Genomic DNA, 25,809 nt, shown 5'->3' on the forward strand with positions numbered 1-25,809 from the left:
TTGTCATTTTTCTATTTCAGCAAAAATATTTTTGATAGTTTGGTATGGCATTGAGTAAATAGATGATATAATGATAAAATATACTACATATACTACATACTACACATATACTACATACTAGAGATGATAAAATATACTACATATTTTAAGATGAACTCCATTTATTCCTTGGCTCTCTGTTTTTAAGAGAAATGGATATCATATTTTGTCAAAAAGCTCTTTTTTTTTGCATTTATTGAGAGAATCAATAAATTGATTTCTGTTGGTTTTGTAATTGGTATGGTTAATTATACTATTATTGGATCAGCCCTGAATTGCTGGTATAAATCCCACCTGGTCCAAGTGTATGATGCTTGTGATATTACTATAAACTTTTTGCTAATTTTTTAATTTAAAATTCCTGCATCTACATACATTAGGAAAACTGATCTATAATTTCTCTCTCTGCTTTGGCTTTTCTTGGTTTGGGTATCAGCACCCTATTACTATCATAAAAAAGAATTTGTTTTTACCAGGATTCTTAAAATTAACTCCTAAAAACAGTAACTGAATTTTTTTTTTAGAAGAAAGAAATAGCAGAACAATGAAGAAGAAAAGATCATTGGGGAAATATGCACAAAGTAAGAACTAGGAACTTAATACTATCTTCATTATTTTATGAAAGGAACAGTAAACAAGTTGTCATAATCCCTCTAAATAAAATGTTTTAAGAAAACATTTTATGCCAATTCTAAGTAGGTAAATGGCAAGAGAAAAAAAAAAATGTTTTCTATAATTGACATTAACCTAGATAGCTAAAATGAATTAAAAATTTTGTGAAAAATAAAAAGCCAACTTAAAAATCCAGGGTCTATGAGAAAATGTTTCTTAAGCTTCTGTCACTGTTATTATCCCATGAAGACCAACATAGGAACAATGGAACATAATGCTCCATGGTAGGCATGTAGTCCAAAGTCTAAAAGCAACACAATACCAATCCCTTGACGAAAATTTATAACAACTGATTCTATTTCAACCCCAAATGAATTCATTCCAATAAGCACCAACTAATGCATTAAATCTAAAACTGTCACAAACAATATAATGCATTGTTCTTCAGTGCTACTAAATCTTACTAGTCTCTTATAGGTTTTCATTTTTTTTTCTATTTTTTAAGTTCTACATATATATATAATTTAATATAGAGTATTCATAAAATCAAATATTCTTCATTTCATGACACACAAAAGTCTAGAAATTCCTTTAGCCTAGCTGTCAGGAGTTGGAGGTTTAAAACTGTTAATTTTACTCATGTCAAAGACAAGAACCAAAAAAATTTTTATAAGGTTGAGGATAGGGAACTAGGACATAAAATTAGCACTGATAAAATCTACTTTGAGAATCAAAGCATAACATAAAATCTAAGAATTGGAAGGGGATCTCAAAGACTAACTAATATGCCCAGCTTAAATCCTTTCTATAACCATCTTCATTAAATGAATGAATTAATGTAGGCCAATCATTCTACAAGTGGTCATAAAGCCTTTACTTACAGACTTCCCCTGAGAAGGGACTTCAACATCCACTCCATCTTCTTCCACCTTCATCTAGTTCTAACTGTTTTCCTTAATGAATTTTACTTTCATTTCTCCTTCTAGAACAAGTTTAACCCTTCTTCCACATAACAATCCTTTAATTAAGTCTAAATAAAAACAAAAAATATTTACTCTTTCTAGTTCCTCCAAATCTTTTCAAAAGATCTGTTTTCTAATCATGCCTACCCCAAATCTTATTTGTGGTCCTAATTTTTGAAACCCCAGTATAGAACTTTATATTTATCCTTAATAAATCTAATCTTATTCATTCCAAAAAAAAAAAAAAAAAAAACTTTTCCAAAACTCATAAAAACAAATCCCCTTACTATGTTCTACAATTTTGCCAGGAACAGAAGTCAAATTAATTTGATCGACATTTACAAACAATATCCTTTTTTGAAAATTTGGAATACACTCATTCTTCTCTAGTCCCACTGTACCTCTTCTGTTGTCGAAAATCTTTCAGAGTTTAAAAAGGTATTTTATCAGTCACATTTGCTTATTCCTATCACATTCTAGGAAAAAGTTAACTTTTTTAAGTATATAGATTCAAAATCATGAAGGACAGCCATATTGGACCTGTTTCCCCATTTATCTTTTCTTTATATTACTTGGTAACTATTTTTATACTACTCTTCCTGGTTTAAAGGTCTTTTTCCATGAAAAGGGAAACAAAAACCAAACAGGTATGAATTCAGGGTCGTTTTGCTGTTCTTGGGATGATTTTTAACCTCCCTCTTATTTACATCCCTTTTACTTTACATAGAAGCCTTTAAGCATAACAACAACAAAAAAAAGTTTCTTATTTCTCTTGGAATAATTCCCTATCTGCTTTATTAATGACCGTATTTTCTCCAAAACTAGAGCATACTATACTGAAATATATGCTGCAGTAATTATTTCTCTAAGGTTCTTGTTGTTTCCAATGCAATACCAGTTCCTCATTATTCATTTAAAAAAAAAATCAGGTCCAGCTAAAAGCCATTACTTCACAATGGTCAAAGGATTTGAAAAATATTTTTCAAAGAAAGAATTACAAATCATTAACAGTCATATAAAAGAATGTTACAATTTGCCATTAATAAAAGAAGTCAAACTACATGGAGGTTTCACTTCACACCCTACAAATTGGCAAAAATGACAAAAGAATAGACAACTATAGAATTCTCAGAAGACAGGTATATGAGGTATATTGTCGATGTAGATGTGAATCAAGTATGATCCTTTTTTGTAAAAAAGTTGGAATTACATGAATAAAGTGATTAAAATGTAGCCATGCTATGACTTAAGAGATTCCACAGCTAGGCTTATACTCCAGGGATGCCATTTGTAAGAAGAAATTGTCCCAAAACAACAAGATAACAATACCAGCACTTTTTTGTGGCAGCAAAGGACTGGAAACAAAGTAGATGTCTATTGACTAGAAAATTATTAACTATATCATGGTAGACTAAGGTAATGAATATTATTGAGCTACTAGAAACCACAAATATGAAGAACACAGAAATACACGAAAGAGCTACATGAAATAATATAGAGCCAAGAAAATAAACATGATGACTATAATGTAAAATAAGAGACAGTACAGAAAAATCCAAAATGAATGTGCAAAATTACAAAGCTTGGTTCCAAAGAAGAGACACAGGAAGACAGCACTTCACCCTACTCTCCTTCACTTCAGTGATCAGAAGTTCACAAGTATGGCATACTGCACAAATTTTCAGACTAACTATTAATCTGTTATGTTGACTGTTTCCCCATTTCTTTATTTTTTTTCCTTTAAGAATTTATTTGTTATATGGAAAGGCTCTTTCAAAGACTCTCTTCTCCCTCTCAACCAATACATTATTTTCTCTTCTGTGTAACTCTTGTCCATGTCCACCCACAAAGTGACAACTGAGATACACTAGACATTCCAAAAGTACAAGTGTTAGTTTTTCACTTGTCTTCTTTTGTTCTCACTACATGACCAACCCCATCTTCACTATACCTCATGTCAATCCCTCATGACAATTTTTTACCTCTTTCAATAGTTCTCAATGCTTACAGTCTGCTTACACCTTGTGCCTTCCCATTGTCCTCGGTGTGATATTAACAGTCTGACACTGGGCAAGTCCCTTCACTACTACTTACCTCAGTCTTTTCATGTCTAAAATGTGTATAATATTAGCACTCATCTCTCAGGGTTGTGGTGAGGATTAAATGAATTAATATTGCAAATAGCCTGGTACAGTGTTTGGTGCTGAGGAAATGCTATATAAATGTTAGTTATTATCTTGCTGCCATAAAGCAACCTCAACAGAATGTTAACTACTTGCAAAATATCTACCTACTCTGTCACTTTTATAAAAACATTATGAATAATCTATAGATGAATTTAGAAAATCATCAAACATGGCAGGTTGGATTCAAACAAGCCACATTCACCAGTGAATTACATCACTCGAATTTTGCAAGTGAATGAAAAATACAGAGAATAAAATCTCACTTTGCTTATTTCTTGCTAATTATAAAAAAGCATTTGGTTCAGTATAACAAAACACTATCTGAATAATTCATTTCCAATTAGGTATTTCTCAGCAAAACACCAAAATCTTCAAGATTCCATCAGAAAAAAACTGTTCAAAGATCCTGTGAAAACTTCTTTGCACTTCAGAAAGAAGATACAAAGAGACAATGAGCTGGGCCCAGAGCTGAACAGGAGAAAGGAAGCAAGATTTGGATTCACATCTATAGAACTACAAACTACAGAACTCATTTAAGAACCCTAAGCTTCCTATGAAAACAAAGGAATCTTTTGTAAATGCCAACAAATTTTACCTGTGTTGTACAACAAAGAGATTAGAAATATGACAATTTCTAGATAATTAAAGGAATGAACATGCATCTCCAAGTCTTTCCTCAGTATTCAGCTCTAGTTTAAAGCTGGGCAAAGGCTTTGGGGACACCCTATGCCATTTAATCATTGCTAGACAATTAATGTTTTCCTGAAGCTTGAGGAAAAAATTATTCTAAAAAGAATCAAATATACTTGAAGGTAAAATAAAAGAGCTAGAATATTTAGGCGATATTATTTAAGGATATAAAGATAAAACTGGTTTAATTTTGGAGGAGTTTTTTGTAATTCAAGAAATATTCTGGTAAGGGCTTTTAAGAATATATAAAGCTATAAGGTAAAACAGTAAAATTACTTGTCAAAGCAATTAACTAAAATTTGAAAATCTAATCAACCAGTCCAAACTTTTCTTTTTTAAAAAAAAATGTAAATTAGACGATTAGAAACTCACCTGATTATCAGTGAGACTACTTTTAAATATTAACAGCATTTAAAGGAAGTAATATTTTAGTACATCTAGATATTTTAATATTACAAAGATAAAATTAAAATTCCACCATCGTGACTCTATAATCATATATATTGATTATTTAACATCTTATTATACAGAGAAGCCAATTTTATAACCATCCTCTGTCCTTCTGACTGGAAGGTGAAGTCATGAGCTCCAAAATCTCTAAGGAAAGAGTCTAGGTCAGAACTCATTTCTCTCCTAGCTTTATCATTATCTCACATCATCAGGTACCTTCTCTCATTCCCTACCACTAACCCCACTTTTTAGCTTCTTTCTTTGTGTTATCTTTTCCTATGAACGCTAAGGCCTTTGAGAGTAGGGAACGTCTGTCTTCCTATCTCTGTCTCTGTCTGTCTGGGAGGGAGGAAAGGAGGGAAGCGAGGAAGGGAGGAAGGAAGGGAAGGAGGGAGGAAAGGAAAGAGGGAAGGGAAAGAAGGGAGAGAGGGAGGAAGGAGAGAGAGGGGAAGAAGGAAGATGAAAAGAAAAGATTTAAGTCTAAGAATGCAAAAACTAAGTTGTGTGAATAAACATAATTCAAATTAAGAGTTAATATTTTTGTTGTTTCTCCTATATCTGAAAGTATTTTTAATGCCTCAAATCATATTGGACAGAAAATAAAATTTAAAAACAAAAACTTAAAAAGCATGTATAATAGGATATTATCATATGATATGTCATAAGATCAATTGCAGATTCAAAATCATAATATTAAAACATTTATCTTGTCATGTCATTCAAGCTGTAGTTTATAAATGTGAACTCATAGAATTTACCTGCCATTTGTTTTCAGAAAAAGACTAAAATGCAAATATTAAAACATTTCCAGGATTAGGGGGGGGGGGGGGAAGAGAATGTATTCCTAGCTGCCAACGTGTAGGCTAAATTGTTTAGGGATAAAAGAGCGTAAATTATCAAAAGGAAAATTTAGTGAAAATCTGAGAATCAAAGGATTAGAAAGAACCTCATATGGTTCTTTCCACAATACAATCCTTTCTATAGCAGTCCACATCCAATATCAAGATTCCTCTCAATAGCACAAATAACAAGAGACAGGGTGTCTCTGAATAAAGACTTCTACTAAACAAAAGTCAGGAACACTTGAATTCAAATCCCACTTCAGACACTTACAAGCAAGATAACTCTTTTTAAAAAGTCTGTCTCTGGTTCCTCATCTGTAAAATGAGCTAGGGAAGGAAATGGCAAAGCACTTTAGTATTTTTGCCAAGAAAATCCAAATGCCATGAAGAATTAACCATGAATGAAATGACTGAACAATAACTATAACTTCCTAATTCTAGGTCCAGTATTATATCCATGTATCACCTACATATCTTAAAAGAAAACTTTGTTTGCTTGTTTTTCCATGACAAAAGAATATTTAAGTCCTAAGACAAATGTAAAGAAGTTAAGGGACTTGTCAACCCTATTCAGGTTGCTAAGCAAAGCTGAACAGTAATACTTAAAGGATATACTACAATTTACTGGGCATACAGAAATTAAATAGGGGGGTGGGAGGTGTGGGGAGTATACTTTAATTAGAGTTATGAAGTGAGCAAGTCATTCCTCTCACCAGGATCTCTGGTTTTCTTGTTTTATAAATTTAGTCTGAAAAAAAAAATCTTTTCTTAATAGTTTGAAAGGATGTCCACTGAGGCCCCTACCAATTATGAAATTTAGACAAGATGGTCTCTAAAATGCCCCCTTCTTGCTATAAGATTCTATTAATCCAAGAAATATTTGCCATTTCCAAATATAGGTATATATATATTAACTACTTAATATTATTTTTCCCCCAAAGACTATTCCCCCATAACTATATTAGAAAAAATGTTAAAACACAATCCATCAATCAACATTTACTAAATGTCTAACATATGATAAAGAGTGCTAGGAAAATCCTGAAAGTACAAAAATAAAATTGAAAAAAATAGTGACTATTACTACTGATACACACACACACATACAGAAATATTTAACCTTTATCCTATTCTATTAGTGACCTTTATTTAACCCATATATCATTAAGAAATGTTTATTAAAAAAGGTATTTACTTTTAAATAGTCAGCTTTATTCTTTAACTATTTTAAACTAAACAAAGGCTGCCACCTTGTGGACTTATGATTGCATAATTAGATCAAGGAAAGAGCGAGGCAAATTTAATAACTAACATTTTCCAAGACTACTGCTTCTCAGTATGCTTTGCGATACTTTCCCGGGGAATAATGAATTATTCACATTCAATTCTGTATACTTTGTATTAATTGTGCAGTCAGATATGGTTATTCTTTCCCTAAGAAAACAAAGTATTTAAAGTATTTAACACACACACACACACACACACACACACACACACACACCATAAAAAACAAAAACAAAAACAAAAAAACTCAGCAATAACAGAAAGGGCAGAATCAAGATAACCAAATGATGAAAACAGTGTGCAAATTTCCCCTAGACAAATTCCTCTAAACAGATCTAGAAAATGCACCAGATCAAATAATGATGGGGAAATCCAGAAAAGGTCATTTAAGTCATATGGTCAACTGAGCTCTAGATAGTGAAGACAGATACGGAACTCTGGACATTTGGGTCAGGGTTGTGTCAGCATATGCCCCTTGCGGAACACTCTGGTGCTCAGGGAGAAACTGGAAATTAAGGCAAGTGGAGGTCCCAAATCTATATGGGTCAACACCAGACCCATACAGGATACTTGTGGCAGTGATAGATGCAAACTGTAAGTTTTCTTCCTCACTACCTAGTTCCAGGTCACAGATCCAAGGCAGACTCAGAAGGGGACTTGCACAAGGTATTTTCTGGGTGAGGAGCCCTACATAGGTACTGAGAAAGGCCACAAAAGCATGAGTCAAATTCAAGTTCTGAGCAAGACCTGACTTAGGACATTCAGACCACAATTTTGCCCCTAGGAGCCATAGAGGCTCCCAGCTGGCAAAGTCACTAGGGCAAAGTCTGATGGCACTCTCCTCCTACACATACACCTACACAGGTCAGGCACTTGAGAGCTCCGACCAGGATGGCAACAATCAGATTTTGCCTGAGATCAGTTTGTTTTGGGAGCACTGAAAGCTTGCAAGTCTCTAACCTACTGAAATCTTAGAGTAATACAACACTAAATAGTGCAAGGAAGCAACAACAGGACCAGTCCAGACTTTTGCTTGAGAAGTGTTGCTGAACCCAGATTTAACATCTACTCTGAAATCAAGAAATAGGCTGGAAAAATGGGCAAACACTAAAGGAACGCAACCGTAATGAGTTATTATGATGGAAGAGATGCTCAAGACACAAACACAAAAGAGAATGACAATAAAGAATAACACACCTTGAGCAAAAACTCAACTAGAATTCCTTTAAACAGATGAAGAGCTTTAAAAAAAAAAATTTAAAGATGTCCTATAAATGGAATGAAAGTGCTTGAGAAAAAAATTGGAAAGAAAATGAAAGATATTAAAGAAAGAATTTAAAAGGGAATGAACAGCTTGGCATGAACAGCACATGACTTTACCTATGCAAAAAACTCCCTGAAGATTACCTAAATAGAAGCCAACAACTCAATGAAGCAACAATCAATCTTAAAATAAAACCCAAAGATAGAGAAAAAATAAAAGTAAAGTAGCTCATAGCAAATTTAAATTAACTGAAAAACAAATCAAGAAGAAAAACACCATTATTTTAAGAAATTTTAAAAGAAAACTCCCTAGATTTCATAAAACCAAAAGGCAAAATAGAAATAAAAACCCACAGGCCATATCCTGAGAAGGAGGGGGGAAAGACAGAAGCAAAGTGAAAACTCCCAGAAAATCATTAGGAAAAATCCAAATCTTCTAATTGAAAAAAAAAAAAAAAAAAAAAAAAAAAGAATTTGAGTATCAAGTAATAAGAACTTGGAATGCAATATCAGAGAAAGCAAAAGATAATCAATGCTAGCAGACCTTTAATAAAATACAAGACTTCCAAACATTGTTGATGAATGCATTAGAGATGTAGACTTTGAAATTCAAACACAGGAATGAAAAGAAACATAAAAAGCAAATATAAATGAAGAATGATAATAGATTAGATCAAGGATAAATTATTTATAGTCAAACATTATCAAAGATGATACATATGTCTCCTTCTGTCATTAGGGTCCATAAAAGAAATGCAATTAAATAAGGCCTAGAAGTGTTTCTGATATATCTCAATGATCTTAAGAATGGTAAAAAAAAAAAAAAAAAAAAAAAAATAGGGAGAGAAATCCACTGGGGGAAAGGTATAGAGGTATAAGGGGGAAAGCATAGAAGAAATTAACTGGTGTAATATGGGTGGATAAGACTTTTTTTTTTTTTTTTTTTTTGGTTAACACTTCTAATGACTATCATCCTCTTCAGTTAATAATGAAGATCTATAAAAGCTTCTCAAAATGGGTATGATCTTCTGAATAGCAAAACAAAAACAAAACCTTATCATATAATGAATTTCACTTTCCTCTTTGAAAATATCAAGAGATTCATTGCTACTCTAGCATTTTCTAAATCAAATACTGTGAAAAGAAGTGCTGCTGTTGTAATAGATCAAGAAAAGAAAGAATTTTTTACAAGATTAAACCCATTTCAGATTACTTAAATTGGTTACCAAAATTCATGTCCACTGTAGGAGAACCCTCATCTGTATGTAATTTGTGCTGGGGTGAACTCAGTCAATCATGCCTGATGTATACTGTAATCTGACTTTCATGGGTAATTTAGTAATTAGAAATTTTTGCTAAGAAATACATGCTTTAATTGTTTTTACTGTTATTAAAAAAAACACTTTTCATTCTACAAAAATGGCAATATGTGAAATTTCTGACTTACATTTTAGAAAACCTATTATTGTTAATGACATATTTTTAATAGTCCACTTAGATAATATTCAAGGCACTTTTAGCACAAGATTAAAGGTATCAAAACGTCATCCAAACACATATAAAACAACTGAATCATAAGTCTACAACTGATTTTCAAAGATTAAAGTACAACTAGAGTTGATGACAGAATTAGACTAGAACTGTGACTTAATGTGACTTAAGTATAAAAGTTAGTAACTGAAGCAAAAATATGTATATTTTTTCCTGATAAGAGACAATTACCAGAATAATTAAATCCAATTATCAATGAGACATTGTTGATAAAAAGAACCTAAACAAGTGGCACTGGAAAAGGAAACTATAACCATAACATGAAATTTTGACCAGCTATTATACCACATTAAAAACAAACATGAGGACTATTCACATGCTCACATAACAATAGAGACTTTGTGCCTCACATACTAACCCATTAATGCACAATTCTTACCTGGAGACTATGCTTGAACCATTATAGAGATCACTAGCATAAGACAAAGTAGCCAAGGGTCGAACTGAATTGTATCGAGTGAACTTAGAAAGGCACTCTTGAAACTCATCCAATTGGCTTGCAGTTCTACTTTCATCTAAAATGAAGTAACAAAGAGTTAATGAAAAAAAGTAGAAATAATCTGAAAATAAACAACAAAGTAATATCCAGTTATTAAAAGATCAACTTAAAAAAATTAAGTTAATTTTTTTTCTAAGCATAGCATTTGGAGACAACTATCCAAAAATTAATTTTCTGACCTCTTACACAACACCTCTTAAATTCTATCTAATGAAAATTAAGTCTCTGGGGGACCAAAGTGGAACTATTTCACTTTCCTTTTTTTTAAATTAAGGAATAATTTCCTTTATGTAGTAGTCAATGATTTCTTAAAAGTGGAAAGCTTTCTTGGTCTAGATTTGGTTAAATGTCTTTATTAAAACTAAACAAAATTTACAACAGGAAAGAAGGATAAGAAAACTTAAGTTTTTTAAAAAAAAACACTTTAATAACTGTATAAATATGTATACATATATTGCATTTAACATATACTTTAACATATTTAACATGTATTGGTCTACCTGCCATCTAGGGGAGGGGGTGGAGGGAAGGAGGAAAAGTTGGAAAAAAAGATTTTGCAAGGATCAAGGCTGAAAAATTACCCATGTATATGTCTTGTAAATAAAAAGCTATAATTAAAAAAAAAACCACTTTACAAAAATACAGTTACATGATTATTTGTTTTATTCCCAAACCATATTTCACAATACATTTTATTTTAAATAAAAAGAGAAGTCTCCTTTCACATTATATTTTTTGAATGTCCAACTTAATGAAAAAGTATACAAAATTGTAGTGGCACAATGATTTTTAAAAGTCAATATTTAAATGTCTTTTAAGGAACAAAATAACAAAAAAACAGTCTTGATGGAAAACTGAAAACAAAGCAGAACAATATCCATCTATACATCTGTACAAGATTTATTTAATAATTAATTCAGCAGGCTATACATGCATGTATTCATTATGATATGATAAATGGCATTTTTCATCCTATATTTTTCCAGAAAGGACTGCTAAAAATTTGAATGAAGCCTACCTCAATAGGCAAACATTACAACTAAAATTGGCTGTGAAATGGAATTTCTCAAAGTTTTTATTGCCAAAATTAAGACTTTTTTTTTTAAATAAAAGAATTCAGAACTAATATCATTTGAAGGTATCTTTACTGAAACTGTCTCTATGGTAGAAAATCTAAAGTCAGACTATCAAACATCTGAAATTCTTGGAAATGGATGGATAAAAGAAACCAAAATTCACTATTTTATTCCCCATTCTGGATATGATGTAGGAACATGCTAGGCTTTAGCTATGATATAAATATATCTCTGTTGAGAAATATATGTTGTTAGCACCATAACTTTTGGTTATGCTTTTGGCTTAAGTTTACTGTTTTTAAAAAGATGGAGACCTTTTTATAAAATTATACATGAGTAGCAATAAAAGGATGGCTGGACAAACTACCATACAATTCAGAAATGTCAAATAGATGATCTGCAAACAACACTTGATGAATGTAGTTAAACCAGAACAAAATTAATTGAGAAATATTTAATAAAATAAATAATACAAAAGAAAATGTTAATGTGTGGTTTTGTTAAGTTAACAATCCACAGAAATCTTATACAGAAGTTAAGAATCCCCAAAAACATACTCAACTGGTATAAAACTGAATTCATTGTTTTTTGCACCCAAGTCTCCTTTCTTCCCCACCATCTTCCTAATCCTTCCAGTATTACAACCCATGTCCTTGACTTCCACTCCACCCCACCACATCCAATTAACTAGCAATGTTTAAAAAAAAATCCTCCTTATTTTATCTTCCTAACACCCCATTACCTCTTTGTTTATCTGACTCAACCACCATTCTGGCTGCATTAACACAAGTCTGGACTATTGCAATAGCCTGCTTTCTGGTTTCTCTGACACAAATCTCCCTCCCTGTATATCCTGCTGTCAAAGTGCTCTTTCGGAAAAGTGGTTTCTGAATCCAAAGGTTTATGCTTCAGCCTCCAGCCACCACAAAGGTGGACAACGGAATGAATCTGTCTCAGCCTCCGAGAGCTTCTAGTGCACTTGTCTTCTCTGGCTATGAGAGCTTCTCCTCTGTGGCTCTCAGTCCCTGCTTATATGCTCCACACTGAGTATACACTAATCATTATATCACTAGGATCCAATTATCGGTCAGAAGGAAATTAGAGGAGACTCTTTACTGGCACTGGATGTGGGACTCTGTTGTATTGTCCATACGTGGGTCCAGGTCACAGTCCCAAGATAAGGAAATACACAAGAAACAAGAGACAGTGAATCTGGTTCACAATTCCAAAGCATTGGAATGTCCAAAGTAGACAAAGGTCTAACCATGTCATCCTTCCTCCTCCACATTCAATAAATTCAAATGGTTCCATGATCAAATATGAAATCTCCTATGTAGTGTTCAAAGGTATTTATAATCTACCTTCTTCCCACTTTTCTAGGCCTTTTACACTTTACACCTTGGCATATATTTTGAAATCAAATAACACTGGCTTCCTTGCTACTTCTCAACAAATGGCATTTTCCCTGACAGTCTCCCATGATGCCTAGAATGTTTTTCCTTTTGACCTACACATTCTGTGACCCCTAGCTTCCTTCAAGGCTCAGTAAAAATTCCAGCTTCCACAGAAGTCTTTCTTCATCCTGTTTAATTGTAATGTCCTCCCTTGGTTAATTATTTCTAATTAATTCTTAATAGCGATAGTATATTGTAATATTCTCTTGTTTCAGTTTTCTTGGGGTCTCTGGGAGCAGCCTTCATTTCAGTTCAGTAATCACCACAGGAGTAGCCAGGGTTTTAAAGTCCAAATCCTTTATTATCTCTTTCAAAAACCTATCTCCTTCACTTGGGACTTGGCTAGTTTTCTTAGAGGCCTACCTCTCTTGTTGGTTCCGAGAGCTTGAGCTCCCGCCTGTCTTCTCTATCCTCTGAATCTCTCCGAATCCAAAGGTTTATGCTCCATACTGAGTATACACCAATCATTATATCACTAGGAAACCATTATTTGTTGTAGGCTTAAATCAATCATACTGAACCATGCTAAACCAGATAACCATTGTCTCCATCAATTTCATTTAGTACCTTGTAAGCATTCTTTGTTTCAAGTTCAGAGTTCTGGCCCATAACAGTATATGGTTGTTTCCATGTTGTTTCCCTCAGTAGACTATGAGCTCACTGAGAACAGGGAGCTCTTTTTGTCTTTATTTGCATCTCTGACACCAGATTTGATATCTGGCACATAAAAGGTATTTAACGTTTATGGTTTCCTTTCAAGGGTCCTGTTCAATATCAGCTTCTACAAAAGACTTTTCTGATCTTCACTTCTCAGATATTGGAGCATTCCTGTCTTGAGTTTGCTTCCTCTACTCTGCACATAACTGGTATGTACCTATTTTTATATATGTTGATCACAATAATTAAGTTCAATAAAAGAGGTGGAGACTATATAATATAATGCTAAAGCATTAGAAGTTCAAAGGACAAACTTCAGAAACAAAAGAAAATTTTAACAAAAAAAAAAAAGTATAATAGAAGGTAGAGCCAAGGTGAACAACAGCAAGGACTCACCTGAACTCTCTCAAATTCCCCTCAAACAACTTTAAAATAATTCCTGAAAATGAATTCTAGAGCAACAGAACCCAGAAAAGGATAAGGTGAAACAATTTCAAACCTAAGATAACTTACAAGATTGGCAAGAAAGGTTTGGTTCACTGAAGTGGGAGTGGAACACACTCTAAAATAGCCTATTGCATGGTAATGCAGGTCCCAACCTGACAAGTCAGCAGCAGGCCTTGGCGGGGTTGGAGGCTAAGGTTACCTACTGAATGGGAAGAGGCTTTTAAAGCTCTCACCCCACAAAAAGTAAAAGTATCCAATTACTGGTCAGAAGGAAATTAGAGGAGACTCTTTACTGGTACTGGATGTGGGACTCTATTGTATTGTCCATACGTGGGTCCAGGTCACAGTCCCAAGATGAGGAAATACATGAGGAACAATAGACAGTGAATCTGGTTCACAATTCCAAAGCATATAAACAGTGCTTTACAGTGCCCAGAATTAGCCCTGAAAACAGCAGCACAAATAGCCTAAAGCTTAGGACAGTGACCTCTCAACCCAGGAGTAGATTCCAACTTTATTACATAAAGTTAAAAGTCTAGAAATAAGCTAGAAAAAAATAACAACAACAACAACAACAACAACAAAAAAAAAAAAAAAACAAAAAAAAAAAAACCTGAGCATACATAAGTTACCATGGTGAAAGAAAGGAGCAAAATATAAACTCAAAAAAAAAGAAAAAAGTCAAAATTGCTATTATCTAAAACCACAAAGATGTAAATTACTTTCAAGCCCCCCAAAAAATTACTGTTCGAAAAAGATTTTTTAAATTAAATGAGAAGAAAAAATGGAAAAAATAATGACAGAGATGAAAGAAAATCATGGGGGAAAAAATCAAGTTTGGTAAAGGAGGCAAACCACACACATACACACACACACACACACACACAATTTCAGAAAGCAAAGGAGTTAGAAGTACAACCAAGAATCATCTAACCGGCAACTAAAATGGACACTTAATAAAAGACTTTCAAGCATTCTTGATTCTTAAGCTAAATAGAAAATTGGACTTTCAAATATAAGATTCAAGAAAAAAAAGGTAAAGATAAAAGAAAAAAACATAAGGCATTTAATAAGGTTCCTTTATAAAAAAAGGATTTTTGTAACTCCTAAGAATTTTATCATTAATAAGGCACTTAAAAGAAATACACTAGTAGGGAACTAGAGTGCCTGGGGCCTGATGGGAGGATGGATTATTGAGGGGAAGTGATTAGAAGCAAAATATTTATTAGGAGAAAGGGGAGAGAAGAAGACAGATAGAAAGATACACAGAGACAGAGAGAAACTGAGAGGGAGATAAAAAGAGAGGATAGAGGAGGGGAGAGACAGAGTGAAGTAGAAAGAAAAAAGAGAAGGATAAATGATAAAAGTAGAATAGAGGGCAATGCAAACTAATTATAATTGTGAAAAAATGTTTACAATAAGTTTCCCTAATAAAGGCCTCATTTCTCAAATATATAGAAAACTAAGTGAAATTTATAAGACTAAGTTATTCTCTAATAGATAAATGGTTAAAGGATAAGAAGAGACAGTTTTTAGAAGGAGAAATAAAAGCTATCTATATGAAAAAGTGCTTTAAATCAGCAGTGATTAGAAAAAATCAATTCTGTGATAGTACCTCACATCTATCTAATTGCCTATTATGCCAGAAAGGAAAATGAAAAATATTGGAAGGACACAGGAGATTTGGCACACTAGAGTTGTAAACTGATCCAACCATTCTAGAGAACAATGTGGAACTATGCCCAAAGGGCTAAAAAAACTGCATCCATCTCCTTTAACCCAATAATATTACTACTGTATCTTCTATGACCTTAATGTAGTAGCAAAGAATTGGAAACTGAGGGAATGTCCATCAAATGGGAAATGGCTTAACAAGTTGTGGTATATGATTATGATATGTGGTATATGATGATATGATGTAATCTAAGAGATGATGGGCAGGATGCTTTCAAAAACATGGAAACGGGGGCAGCTAGGTGGAAGAGTAGATAGAGCACCAGCCCCGAAGTCAGGAAGACCTGAGTATAAATCTGACCTCAGACACTTAACACTTCCTAGCTGTGTGACCCTGGGCAAGTCACTTAACCCCAATTGCCTCAGTGAAAAAAACATAGAAACATTTACATAGACTGGTCTAAATGGAGTGAACAAAACCTAGAGAAGACTGTTAACAGTAACAGCAGTATTGTACAGCTATTTGTGAATGAATTAACTATTCTCAGTAATACAACAGAAGATAGTTCCAAAGGACTTATGATGAAAAATGCTATCTACCTCCAGAGAAAGAACTGATGTCAGAATGCAGATTGAAACATACTTTTATTTTTTTAAACTTTATTTTTTCTTGGGACTTTATTCTGGGGGGGAAGCAGAGAGTGCTTTTTTCCCACAAAAAGGAGGACTAATTTGAAAATGTTTTGCATAACTGCATATGTATAACCAACATCAAATTTCTCACATTCTCAACAAGTAAGGCAGAGAGAGAATCTAAAATTCAAAATTTCAAAAAACAATTGATTTTTTCTGTATTGTAATTGGAAAAAAAACTTTAATTTAAAACTCTGAAGAACAGTCATGTGACAATAGATTACAGTTTATGAGATAGAACTAAAGCAATTCTGAGGGGAAATTTAATATTTCTAAATGCTTTCAGCTACAAAAGAAAAAAAGAACAGTTCAATATATTAAGCAAGCAATTTAAAAAATAACCAATCAAAATCCTCAACTAAGTAATAAAATAGAAATTATGAACATTAAAAGACACTAATAAAACCAAAAACAAAAGAACCATTCAATTAAAAAACTGGTGTTCTTTAAAAAAAAAACCACACACACAGATAATTAGCTAACCTGATTTTTAAAAGAGTGATGAAATGAAAAAGAACTCACAACAATTGAATGGGAAATTAAAAAAAAAAAACTATTTTGCCTAATTATATGCCAACAAATGTAAAATCTTAGAAGAAAGAGATGCTGAAAAAATATAGACTACCTAAATAATTCACTCTAAGAAAAAGAAATCTGCTTAACTGAGAATGAAGTTAACTAGGAGGGACAAATTAATTTTTAAAAATATTTGTTACGTTAATTTTTTTTAAATAAAATCCTACTTAAAAAAAAAACAACAGAAATAAATAAGATGGATCAGAGAGGAAAGAGACTGACTCAACTAATCAATAAACATCTATTATGTTTCAGGCCCTATACTAAGCACTGGACTAGAGAGGAGACTAATTTAAACACTATTGTTACAGTCTCAGTAAAAAGATAGAATGTAAAATATTTTTTGGACGTTTGTAATGCCTTTATATATATTAGCTCATCAGAAATAAAATACTGTAATTCAGAAATATGAATCTGAATATGTAGATCTAGGAACCATCTTTACAGAGCTATTAATTAAAAGCATGGAAGTACAAAAGAAGAGAAATAACATATAGGAGAAACAAACATCAAACCTTGTCAGACAGATATACTTAGGAAGCAGCAGACTGAAATGCTCTACAAAAATAGAATAAATAAGATCAGTGAGAAAATCAGGAGACTTTTCTCCTAGTCAACTAGTCAAAGACTAGTCAACTTTCTGAGGCTCAGTTTCATTAACTATAACACTAAGACTATATCATGGGCAAAAACAAAGTCAACTATTTCAATTAGTTTTATTACTAGAGGAAATCATCATCATCACTTAATGCTAAGCATGAAAATAACATTTTGAAAATAAAAAACTTGGTGCATCAGAAAATAATAAACAATACTTATAAGCTACATACAGGTTTAATATTAGCAAGAGATGAAGAAAAAGACTGGTCTTTTCTCTTATACAAATCACAATAATGAAGAAATCAAATGAGATAATGCTAATTTTTCAAATCTTCAAATATAGTACACTTTAACATTTTATACTACTTTATTCTAAAGAAGGAATAGACTGTTATTAAATTCAACTAAAAGCCTGAATACAAAGAAGCATTCAGCTATAGTTTCTCTTTTTTAAAAAATCCAAAATGAAAGAATTTTTAATGAAGAATAAGTATATAAAAGACAAAGGTAGATTAAGAAGGGCAAATAAGCAATCTGTAACTATAAAATTTGAGTAATTGCAAGAAACTAGGATTCAGTTAAAATAAATGGTTTTAAAGTTTTCTTGTAATTTTCAAAATATATAGCAATGACTATACTTAATTCAACAACAATTCAATTAACAAACACTGAGTACCTCCAACATACACTCCATTGTACTAGACACTAAAGAAAAAGAGAAAAGAGTCAAGAACTTAAAATGGTATTTGGGCAGATGTTCTAGAGTTTGGAAATGCAGACAGATGACATACCTACAAAAGTTAAGATTCCCAGTTTTTCTACATCTTTTCCAACATTCATCATATTTTCCTGTCGTTTTAGCCTAGTATCTCAGTGTTGTCTTAATTTGCATTTCTCTAATCAGTAATTTAGAGCATTTTTTTCATATGAATAGAAATGATTTTTATTTCTTCATCTGAAAATTGTCTATTCTTTTGACCATTTATCAACTAAGGAATGGCTTGTATTCTAATAAATTTGAGTCAATTCTCTATATATTCTAGGCTATGTTGTATCTTCAATAACTATAAAGGAATATATTTCCCCAAAATTATTTTTGCATTTTTTCAATTTTGTTTCAAATTATTTTCCACTACAGTTTCTTTGTTATTGTGTAAGCTGCATCCCACACCTGAAATATACTTATTCTTCATCTATCCCCAAAGGTTGGCATAAAACCTGACATTTAATAAGAGTACAATAAATTCTTGTTGATTAATGATCCATGCTTGCTAAAATTCTTCTTTTCTTAGAAAATGGAATTTAGGTGTTTATTTCTTCCAATTAAGTCTTTCTGAAAACACTAGCTATCTGAATCTACTGTTTGATTTAGCATCAAGAATACAGTATAAGCTAGCATTTTTCATCCCTAATCACAGGAAGCATTCTTCCAAAAAGGGGGGGGGGGGGGGGGGGGGGGGGGGGGGCGGAGTGGGGAAAGGAGGCCTTAAACATAAGTGCAAAGTTCAAATATCCCTTAAGCATTGATATTTGAAGACACAAATAGAGCACGTACCTGAGACCCGAGACATCCTTGTAGAAAAGTAGCATTGCTCTAAATCCTCAAAATGAGCAGTGAGGCGTTTTCGTCGTGACGCTAATGTGCTGTTATACCAAGGCTGCTTCTTTGTCTGAAAAGGGGATGACAAAGGACAGATTTGTTGAGAATAAGAAACTAACTACATAAACCAGTATTTGACTGTGCATTATTGCTTGTATGTTCATCCTTATTGGATTTTAAAGTAAACAATTAAAATTACTACTTCAGATTCATTAGTGGCTTTTACACTACATTTACCAAGTATGATATTTTATCCAACAAAAATGCAAAATCCCCTGTAAGAATATAAGCTCTTTGAAAATAAGGACTGTTTCATTTTTTTAATTTGTATTGTCAGTGGCTAGCAGCATATAGAAATAGCATTATTTTGAATACTCAAAAAAAGAAAAAAAAACTTGTATGCAAAAAAAGATTAGTAGTAACAATAATTACAAGTAATGACATTTCTATTTATGATTCAAAATCCACAGGGAAAAATATCTAAAGTCAGCCTAACTCAAAGCAAAATGCAACAAAGAATCAGCCAATTTTCACAATAAAGTAAATCTGAGAGTTGGAATCCATTGTTTTGATTTGGTGGCTACCAAAAAAAGGGTCTTGGCCATCAGGGAAGCATGTGACATACATATGTACATGTTTAAACAATACACAGATCCATTAAAACTTTAAAAAAAATAACTAATTCCAGAGGTCAGTACAGTACACAGGAGAGAAAGCTAGCTTCAATATCTGGAAGATCAGAGTTCAAAGTTTTTCTCTGACTTATTAGCTAGTGACCCTAAATAAATCTTCTAGGATACACTATAAGAATATAAAAAAGCACTGGTACAAGTTCTTCTCTTAGACCTTTCTACATGAAATCACAAGTCCAGACCCTATCTTTAAGAACTATCTTAAATAGTTTAAAAATCATTACAGAAACATCATTTCTATATGATGAAATGACAAGTCCAGAGCCTATCTTTATTAGGAGAACTATCTTAACTAGCCTAACAATCATTACAGAAACGGCATTATCACTTAAAATAAAATGAAGAACATATGAATTTTGCTAAAAGCAAAGTTCACCAAACGATATTATTATTTATATGACATTTGTGATCTATAATGAACAATATTTTTTTGAAATCACAGAGCAAAAATGAGACTTTTTGGAGAAAACTTGCTGTCCCAGTTTATTATTTCTGTTCCAAAGTAGCCACACTTAATTTATCTATTGAATAACTCACAAATACAATCACCATGGGACATAAAGAATGCTGTTAGGACATTATACAAATAATATCTGCAATTAATCCTAGATTATCTGCGCTGATAGAAATCATATACATAGGTCATATGAAACAATACATAGTCATAAATACCTTCACTTTGCTTTACTTTTAAGCTCATGGTTTTATATGACAAATTTACTCAACAATCATATTTTACTCAAGATATTGGTATCAGCTTGAATTCTGTTTTCTTCCAGATCTCTTCAATCCACAGTAATCCCTTGCTTGTTAGAAATTGTTAGTTGTGGGGGGAGAAGGGGTCCACACTAATTTTAACATTTTAAGACTATATTATTAATTAACTTCACATGGTTGCATTTTTTTCCCAGCTAAACTGTACAATGATCATATTTTTATGTGCTAGTTTGAGGCAAATGGCTGTACAACACAAGAACATGCTGGGTGGCAGAGTAAAATTCAATCCAAATTCTAATGTTAATTCTAATTCATACATTAATTGCCTGCAATGTGCTTCAGGAACTCTGCTGAATGCTCGGAATATAAAGACTTGTACTGAAGAAAATTCCATTCCACAAAAGAACAAGTATGGTGAAGTCAACTAGCATTTATTAAGTGCATACTATGTCCCAGGAACTATGCCAAGCTCTGCCAAGGAGCTCAAAGTCTAGTTTGGGGGACAACACAGAAACAGTTACACACAAGAATACACACATGTACATACATATATATGTGTGTGTGTGTATATATATATTCATACATATATATTTAAAAGGTACATACATGAAGGTAATCTAAGAGGGATTCATGAGGACAGGGAAAAGATTAATTGATACTTGGAGATAGTCAGGAAAGCTGAGCATTAGAGAGGCAGAAACAGTGTTCTAGGTTGGATGTGTAGAGGGCTGAAACTGATGCACCGAGGTCAGAACAGCCTAGCACTTGAGGCTAACTACTGATTGGACAATACTCTATAGGTATATGCTTGGAAAATGGCCCTTCCCACTATCCTGTGATGGCTCAATGATTGTAGAAGGGACTAGAGGGTGGACTAGACTAGCAGAGTCACTTTGGCCGTGGAGGAGGAAGAAGGCAGTTTGGGAGATCCTACTTCTATCCTGTTCACTCCTACCCATAAAGACTAAGGACTTTTGCTTATCCTGACTCCAGATGATTCTAAAGTATCCTGGGTGCTAGCATGGTCATCACATGGATGGGATATCCACTAAAAATATTCAAGAGAAAGGAGATGGAATGACATACTCAAAGAACAACAAAGAGAGTGATATCAAAGAGTACATAAAGGGACATAAGCAGTCTAGAAAGGTGGAAAGGGATCCTATTAGAAACATTTTAAAAACAAAATAGTATTTCATATTTGATTGGGAAAAAGGTTTGAGTAAGACAAGCAGATCTGAGAGTCATCTGCATAATAAAGATAATCACTGAAATCATGAGAGCTAGTGGCATTACCACAAAGGAACATCCAAGAAGAGATGCTGAAAGACAACTGTATAAATAGGTGCATATATATATTGGATTTAACATATTTAAGCTATATTGGATTATCTGCCATTTGGGGGAGGGAAGGGGAAATTTGGAACACAAGGTTTTGCAAGGGTCAATGAAATTGAAAAATTACCCATGCATATGTTTTGTAAATAAAAAGCTTTAATAAAAAATTTTTAAAAACAACCAATATGTAGAAGGAGTAAGAAGAAGAGATGCTGAGTGAACAGTCTAGCACTTTCTCCCTTTAAAGCACCACAAGAGGTTTAGAGGCGAGTCCTCACAGTCCATGACTAGCACTGAAATACTAACAAACATAAAAGACACATTAGCTAAAATCCTATACACACAAAAGTTTCCTTATAATCTCTTGATATTTTAACTCAATTTTGCTTATCTTTTAAAATTAATACTAAAAAATGTAACAAAATATCAAATATATATTAGATTTACAATTGCCAAATACTTTAAAAGAAACTTGAACATAACTCCACCTCAGACAAGACATCAATGTGTGCATACACTCTTCAAACCTTGAAGCAAAAAGCACAAATGAAAAGGTAACAAAGTAAACTAGAACAAGTCAATAATAAGAAGCCAATTTTGTATGATTTTGGGGGGGAGGGCAACAAAAAACTTTCAAAATCTCATGACAACAAAAACTCATTCTCAACAGGATTAAATTGAAAACAGAGGTAAAACACAATAGAGAATATTTTATCACATATTATGTCTGAGCAATTTGCCAAGAATATAAAAGCAGTGAAATGATTTAAAGATGAATGCTTCCAATTGGTGGTACAATGAAAATTAACAGATATAAAGACATAATAAATGCCTTTATTCTCAAGTCCAATAATGAATGTATCAATATCTTACATTAAGACAAGTTAATTAGGCTGCTGAAATTTGAAAGTGTTCAAGCTATTAATGAATCTTATACCAAACTTATTTTCTAAGTAAAACTGGGCTGAAAAGTAATAAATATATTACTTTATAATGTATCTCTAAAAATTCCAGAGTTCCCTACAAAACAAATTAAATCAACAGTTAGAAACATATGGATTTTAAAGGCTACCTTTAAGGCTTTAAAATTAAAGTGTTTTTTTTTTTAAATTATCAAGATGATTAGAGCATTAGCCCAAGATTCAAGAGGACCTGAGATCAATCCAGCCTCAGACAACTTAATACTTACTACCTGTGTGACCCTAATAAGCAAGTCACTTAACCACAATTGCCTTACCCCTTTCCCCCCAAAAAAACCCAATGATCAAGAAACAAAGCACCCAAAAAATTTCTCACAAGATCTATGTCAAGTGTGGGAAGGTTGTAGAAAGAGAAAAAACCCTAATTTAAAAAGTATAAAGGGTGGTTATGAGTTAAGAAAGTTTAATTATAAAATGAAAACCTTAGGAATAAACACAGGTTTTTTGTTTTGTTTTGTTTTTTTCTTTTCAGTGTAACATAAGAATAATGAAAAACAGAGAACCAACCTTGGAAAGTTCAAAGCAAATCAACTGCAAATTCAGTGTAAATCGACATTACAAATTCAAATGGTTATCATGTCTAGTTTATTTTTAAACGTCTTAAATCTTTAAAAAAAAAAACAAACAACTAAAAATCACAACAATTGATTAATGAATCCAAGATGTAAGTCAAATAATGTCAGACAAACAGCACAAAAAATATACAAGATTACTGGCTAAGGTTACTGAGTACAACTGAATTAATTTCAAAAAGACTCAGAATTCATAATAAGCATGAAAGCAATATGTCCTCTATAAACAAATGAATATTGGAATACTGATTGGTATACCTAATTAGCAAAACTTTTGTTTTTGTCTGTTTAATGTCAGGAAATGTCAAATATCTAAACAAAAAATGTCTCCAGAATGATCAAAAATCCAGTTATGGATCTATCATGGAAAAGGAAGATACATTTACCAACTGTAGGGAAAAAGCAAAAGACTTGATATAAAAGCATGATAATGGAATCTGCATTTTAAAAGGGAGCCCAGACAATCCCATCTCTTCACTTCCTAGCCATTTGAAATTTCCCTACAACTCTGTCATGATTCCACCCTTGGAACTTCTTCCCCGTCAATCCAAGGAATCTCAGAAAGGTTGCTAGGTCCTTGTTAAAATGAAACCTTCTGGAGGACAGGAGCTAAAAGGCACAAAGTAAGTGCTTAATCAGTTTGATGACTTATTGAAATGTAGAAATGTAATACTGGAAAACAACATTATGCAAAGACTAAGACCTAGCCATCCTTTCTCTATTTAGATTACTTATTCCAAGATTACATTCAGATAGAACTTACCACTAAAGTTTTTTGGACTAACCTAACTAAATAAGAAACTTTATCAGTTCTTCTCTAAATATCAATATTAAAAGTTTCACATGCTTAATGTTTATGATATTATCCTAATTTAAGGCCCGAATTTCTAAAAAGAGAAAAGCCTGCCGAGCCAATAAAGGATTTCAGCTGCCTGGCAGGGTGCTGGTACACTATCATAGGTCATCACAATGGTTCTGTAGATCTTCATATTGGTACATAGTCTAATACTTCTCTCCCACATATTCCTTTGGAGACTCCCAAACGCTGAGCTAATTCTGGCAACTGATGTATTACCTTCATTATCAATGTTTAAATCTTTGGAAAAAATATTGCCAAGGTAAATGAACTTATCACAGTATTGTAAACTTCTCCATTTGCTGTACCAATGGCTCTATATATATGAATAGTATGGTGATGGCTGATAAAGTTTATTTGTTTGTTTTTGGTGGTTTTAAGGCCAAAATTAGCAGCAGCATCAAAGAATAGATCCATACACAGAAAGAACTCTGGGAGATGACTAAAAACCATTACATTGAATTTCCAATCCCTATATTTTTGCCCACCTGCATTTTTGATTTCCTTCACAAGCTAATTGTACAATATTTCAGAGTCTGATTCTTTTTGTACAGCAAAATAACAGTTTGGTCATGTATACTTATTGTGTATCTAATTTATATTTTAATATATTTAACATCTACTGGTCATCCTGCCATCTGGGGGAGGGGGTGGGGGGTAAGAGGTGAAAAATTGGAACAAGAGGTTTGGCAATTGTTAATGCTGTAAAGTTACCCATACATATAACCTGTAAATAAAAGGCTATTATAAAAAAAAAGAGAGAGAGAGAATAGATCCATACTTTATTGTATCTCACAGAGGCTGCACTGAGTGCAAAAATATCTGTAAAAAATCAAGTACCAATTCTCCCTCCACTTTAGTCTTGGTTGGTAGCCTTTTCAAGTTAAATAACTTGCCAGCAATGCAGTAACTGACCTTGATGCAATGTATATTCTCCCTGAAGGAGTCTAACAACATTGCTGAAAACATCATGCTAAAAAACATAAGAACAAGCCCATAACTTTTTTTTTTTTTTTTTCAGGAAAGTGCAATAATAACCATCCATTATCTAGAACCTGGACAAGCATGCTGTTACAGAAGTGATATACTTCACTGGTAAACTTCTCTGGGAAACCACAGTATTAAAGGCTCTTGGCATTTCTTTTGGAGTTGTCAGGCAGCAAACATTATTATCAACCATTGCTTAATACTTTCTGAAATCACCCCAGCTTTCAAGTAGATGACCCTCTTATAGGTGAAGGATCGGTCTCTTAAGAAGGATTCTGACAAGAATATTGTCATCAACAATGCCTAAGAAATAGGACCCTCTCTTCCCCTTACCCCGCTTCCTTCCCTCCCTGTGATTGTCACAGGACAATCTATTTACTTTACTTTTATAGAAAAGGACAATGGAGGCATCCTTGAACTTCTAGGATAACCTGCTCTTGCCCATATAGCCTGGAAAATTTCAGTCAGTTTTTATTTGAGCAATGGGCCATCCCCCCACTTTGTAAATATCA

The 25,809-nt window shown here is 32.8% G+C and overlaps 1 protein-coding gene across 4 annotated transcripts in view; it reads right to left on the minus strand.

Moving 5' to 3' along the window:
* Window positions 1-25,809, minus strand: part of COP1 (COP1 E3 ubiquitin ligase) — a 218,309-nt gene that overhangs the window by 108,244 nt on the left and 84,256 nt on the right. For all 4 annotated transcript variants that reach the window (XM_031936930.1, XM_031936929.1, XM_031936932.1 and 1 more), the window contains 2 exons: window positions 19,111-19,225; window positions 10,259-10,394 (listed from right to left, as the gene is read on the minus strand). In XM_031936930.1, the coding sequence (XP_031792790.1) occupies window positions 10,259-10,394; window positions 19,111-19,225 (251 nt within the window). The remainder of the gene's footprint in view (window positions 1-10,258; window positions 10,395-19,110; window positions 19,226-25,809) is intronic.

This window comes from Sarcophilus harrisii, chromosome 4 (genome assembly GCF_902635505.1).
Source record: "Sarcophilus harrisii chromosome 4, mSarHar1.11, whole genome shotgun sequence".
Lineage (NCBI taxonomy): Eukaryota > Metazoa > Chordata > Mammalia > Dasyuromorphia > Dasyuridae > Sarcophilus > Sarcophilus harrisii.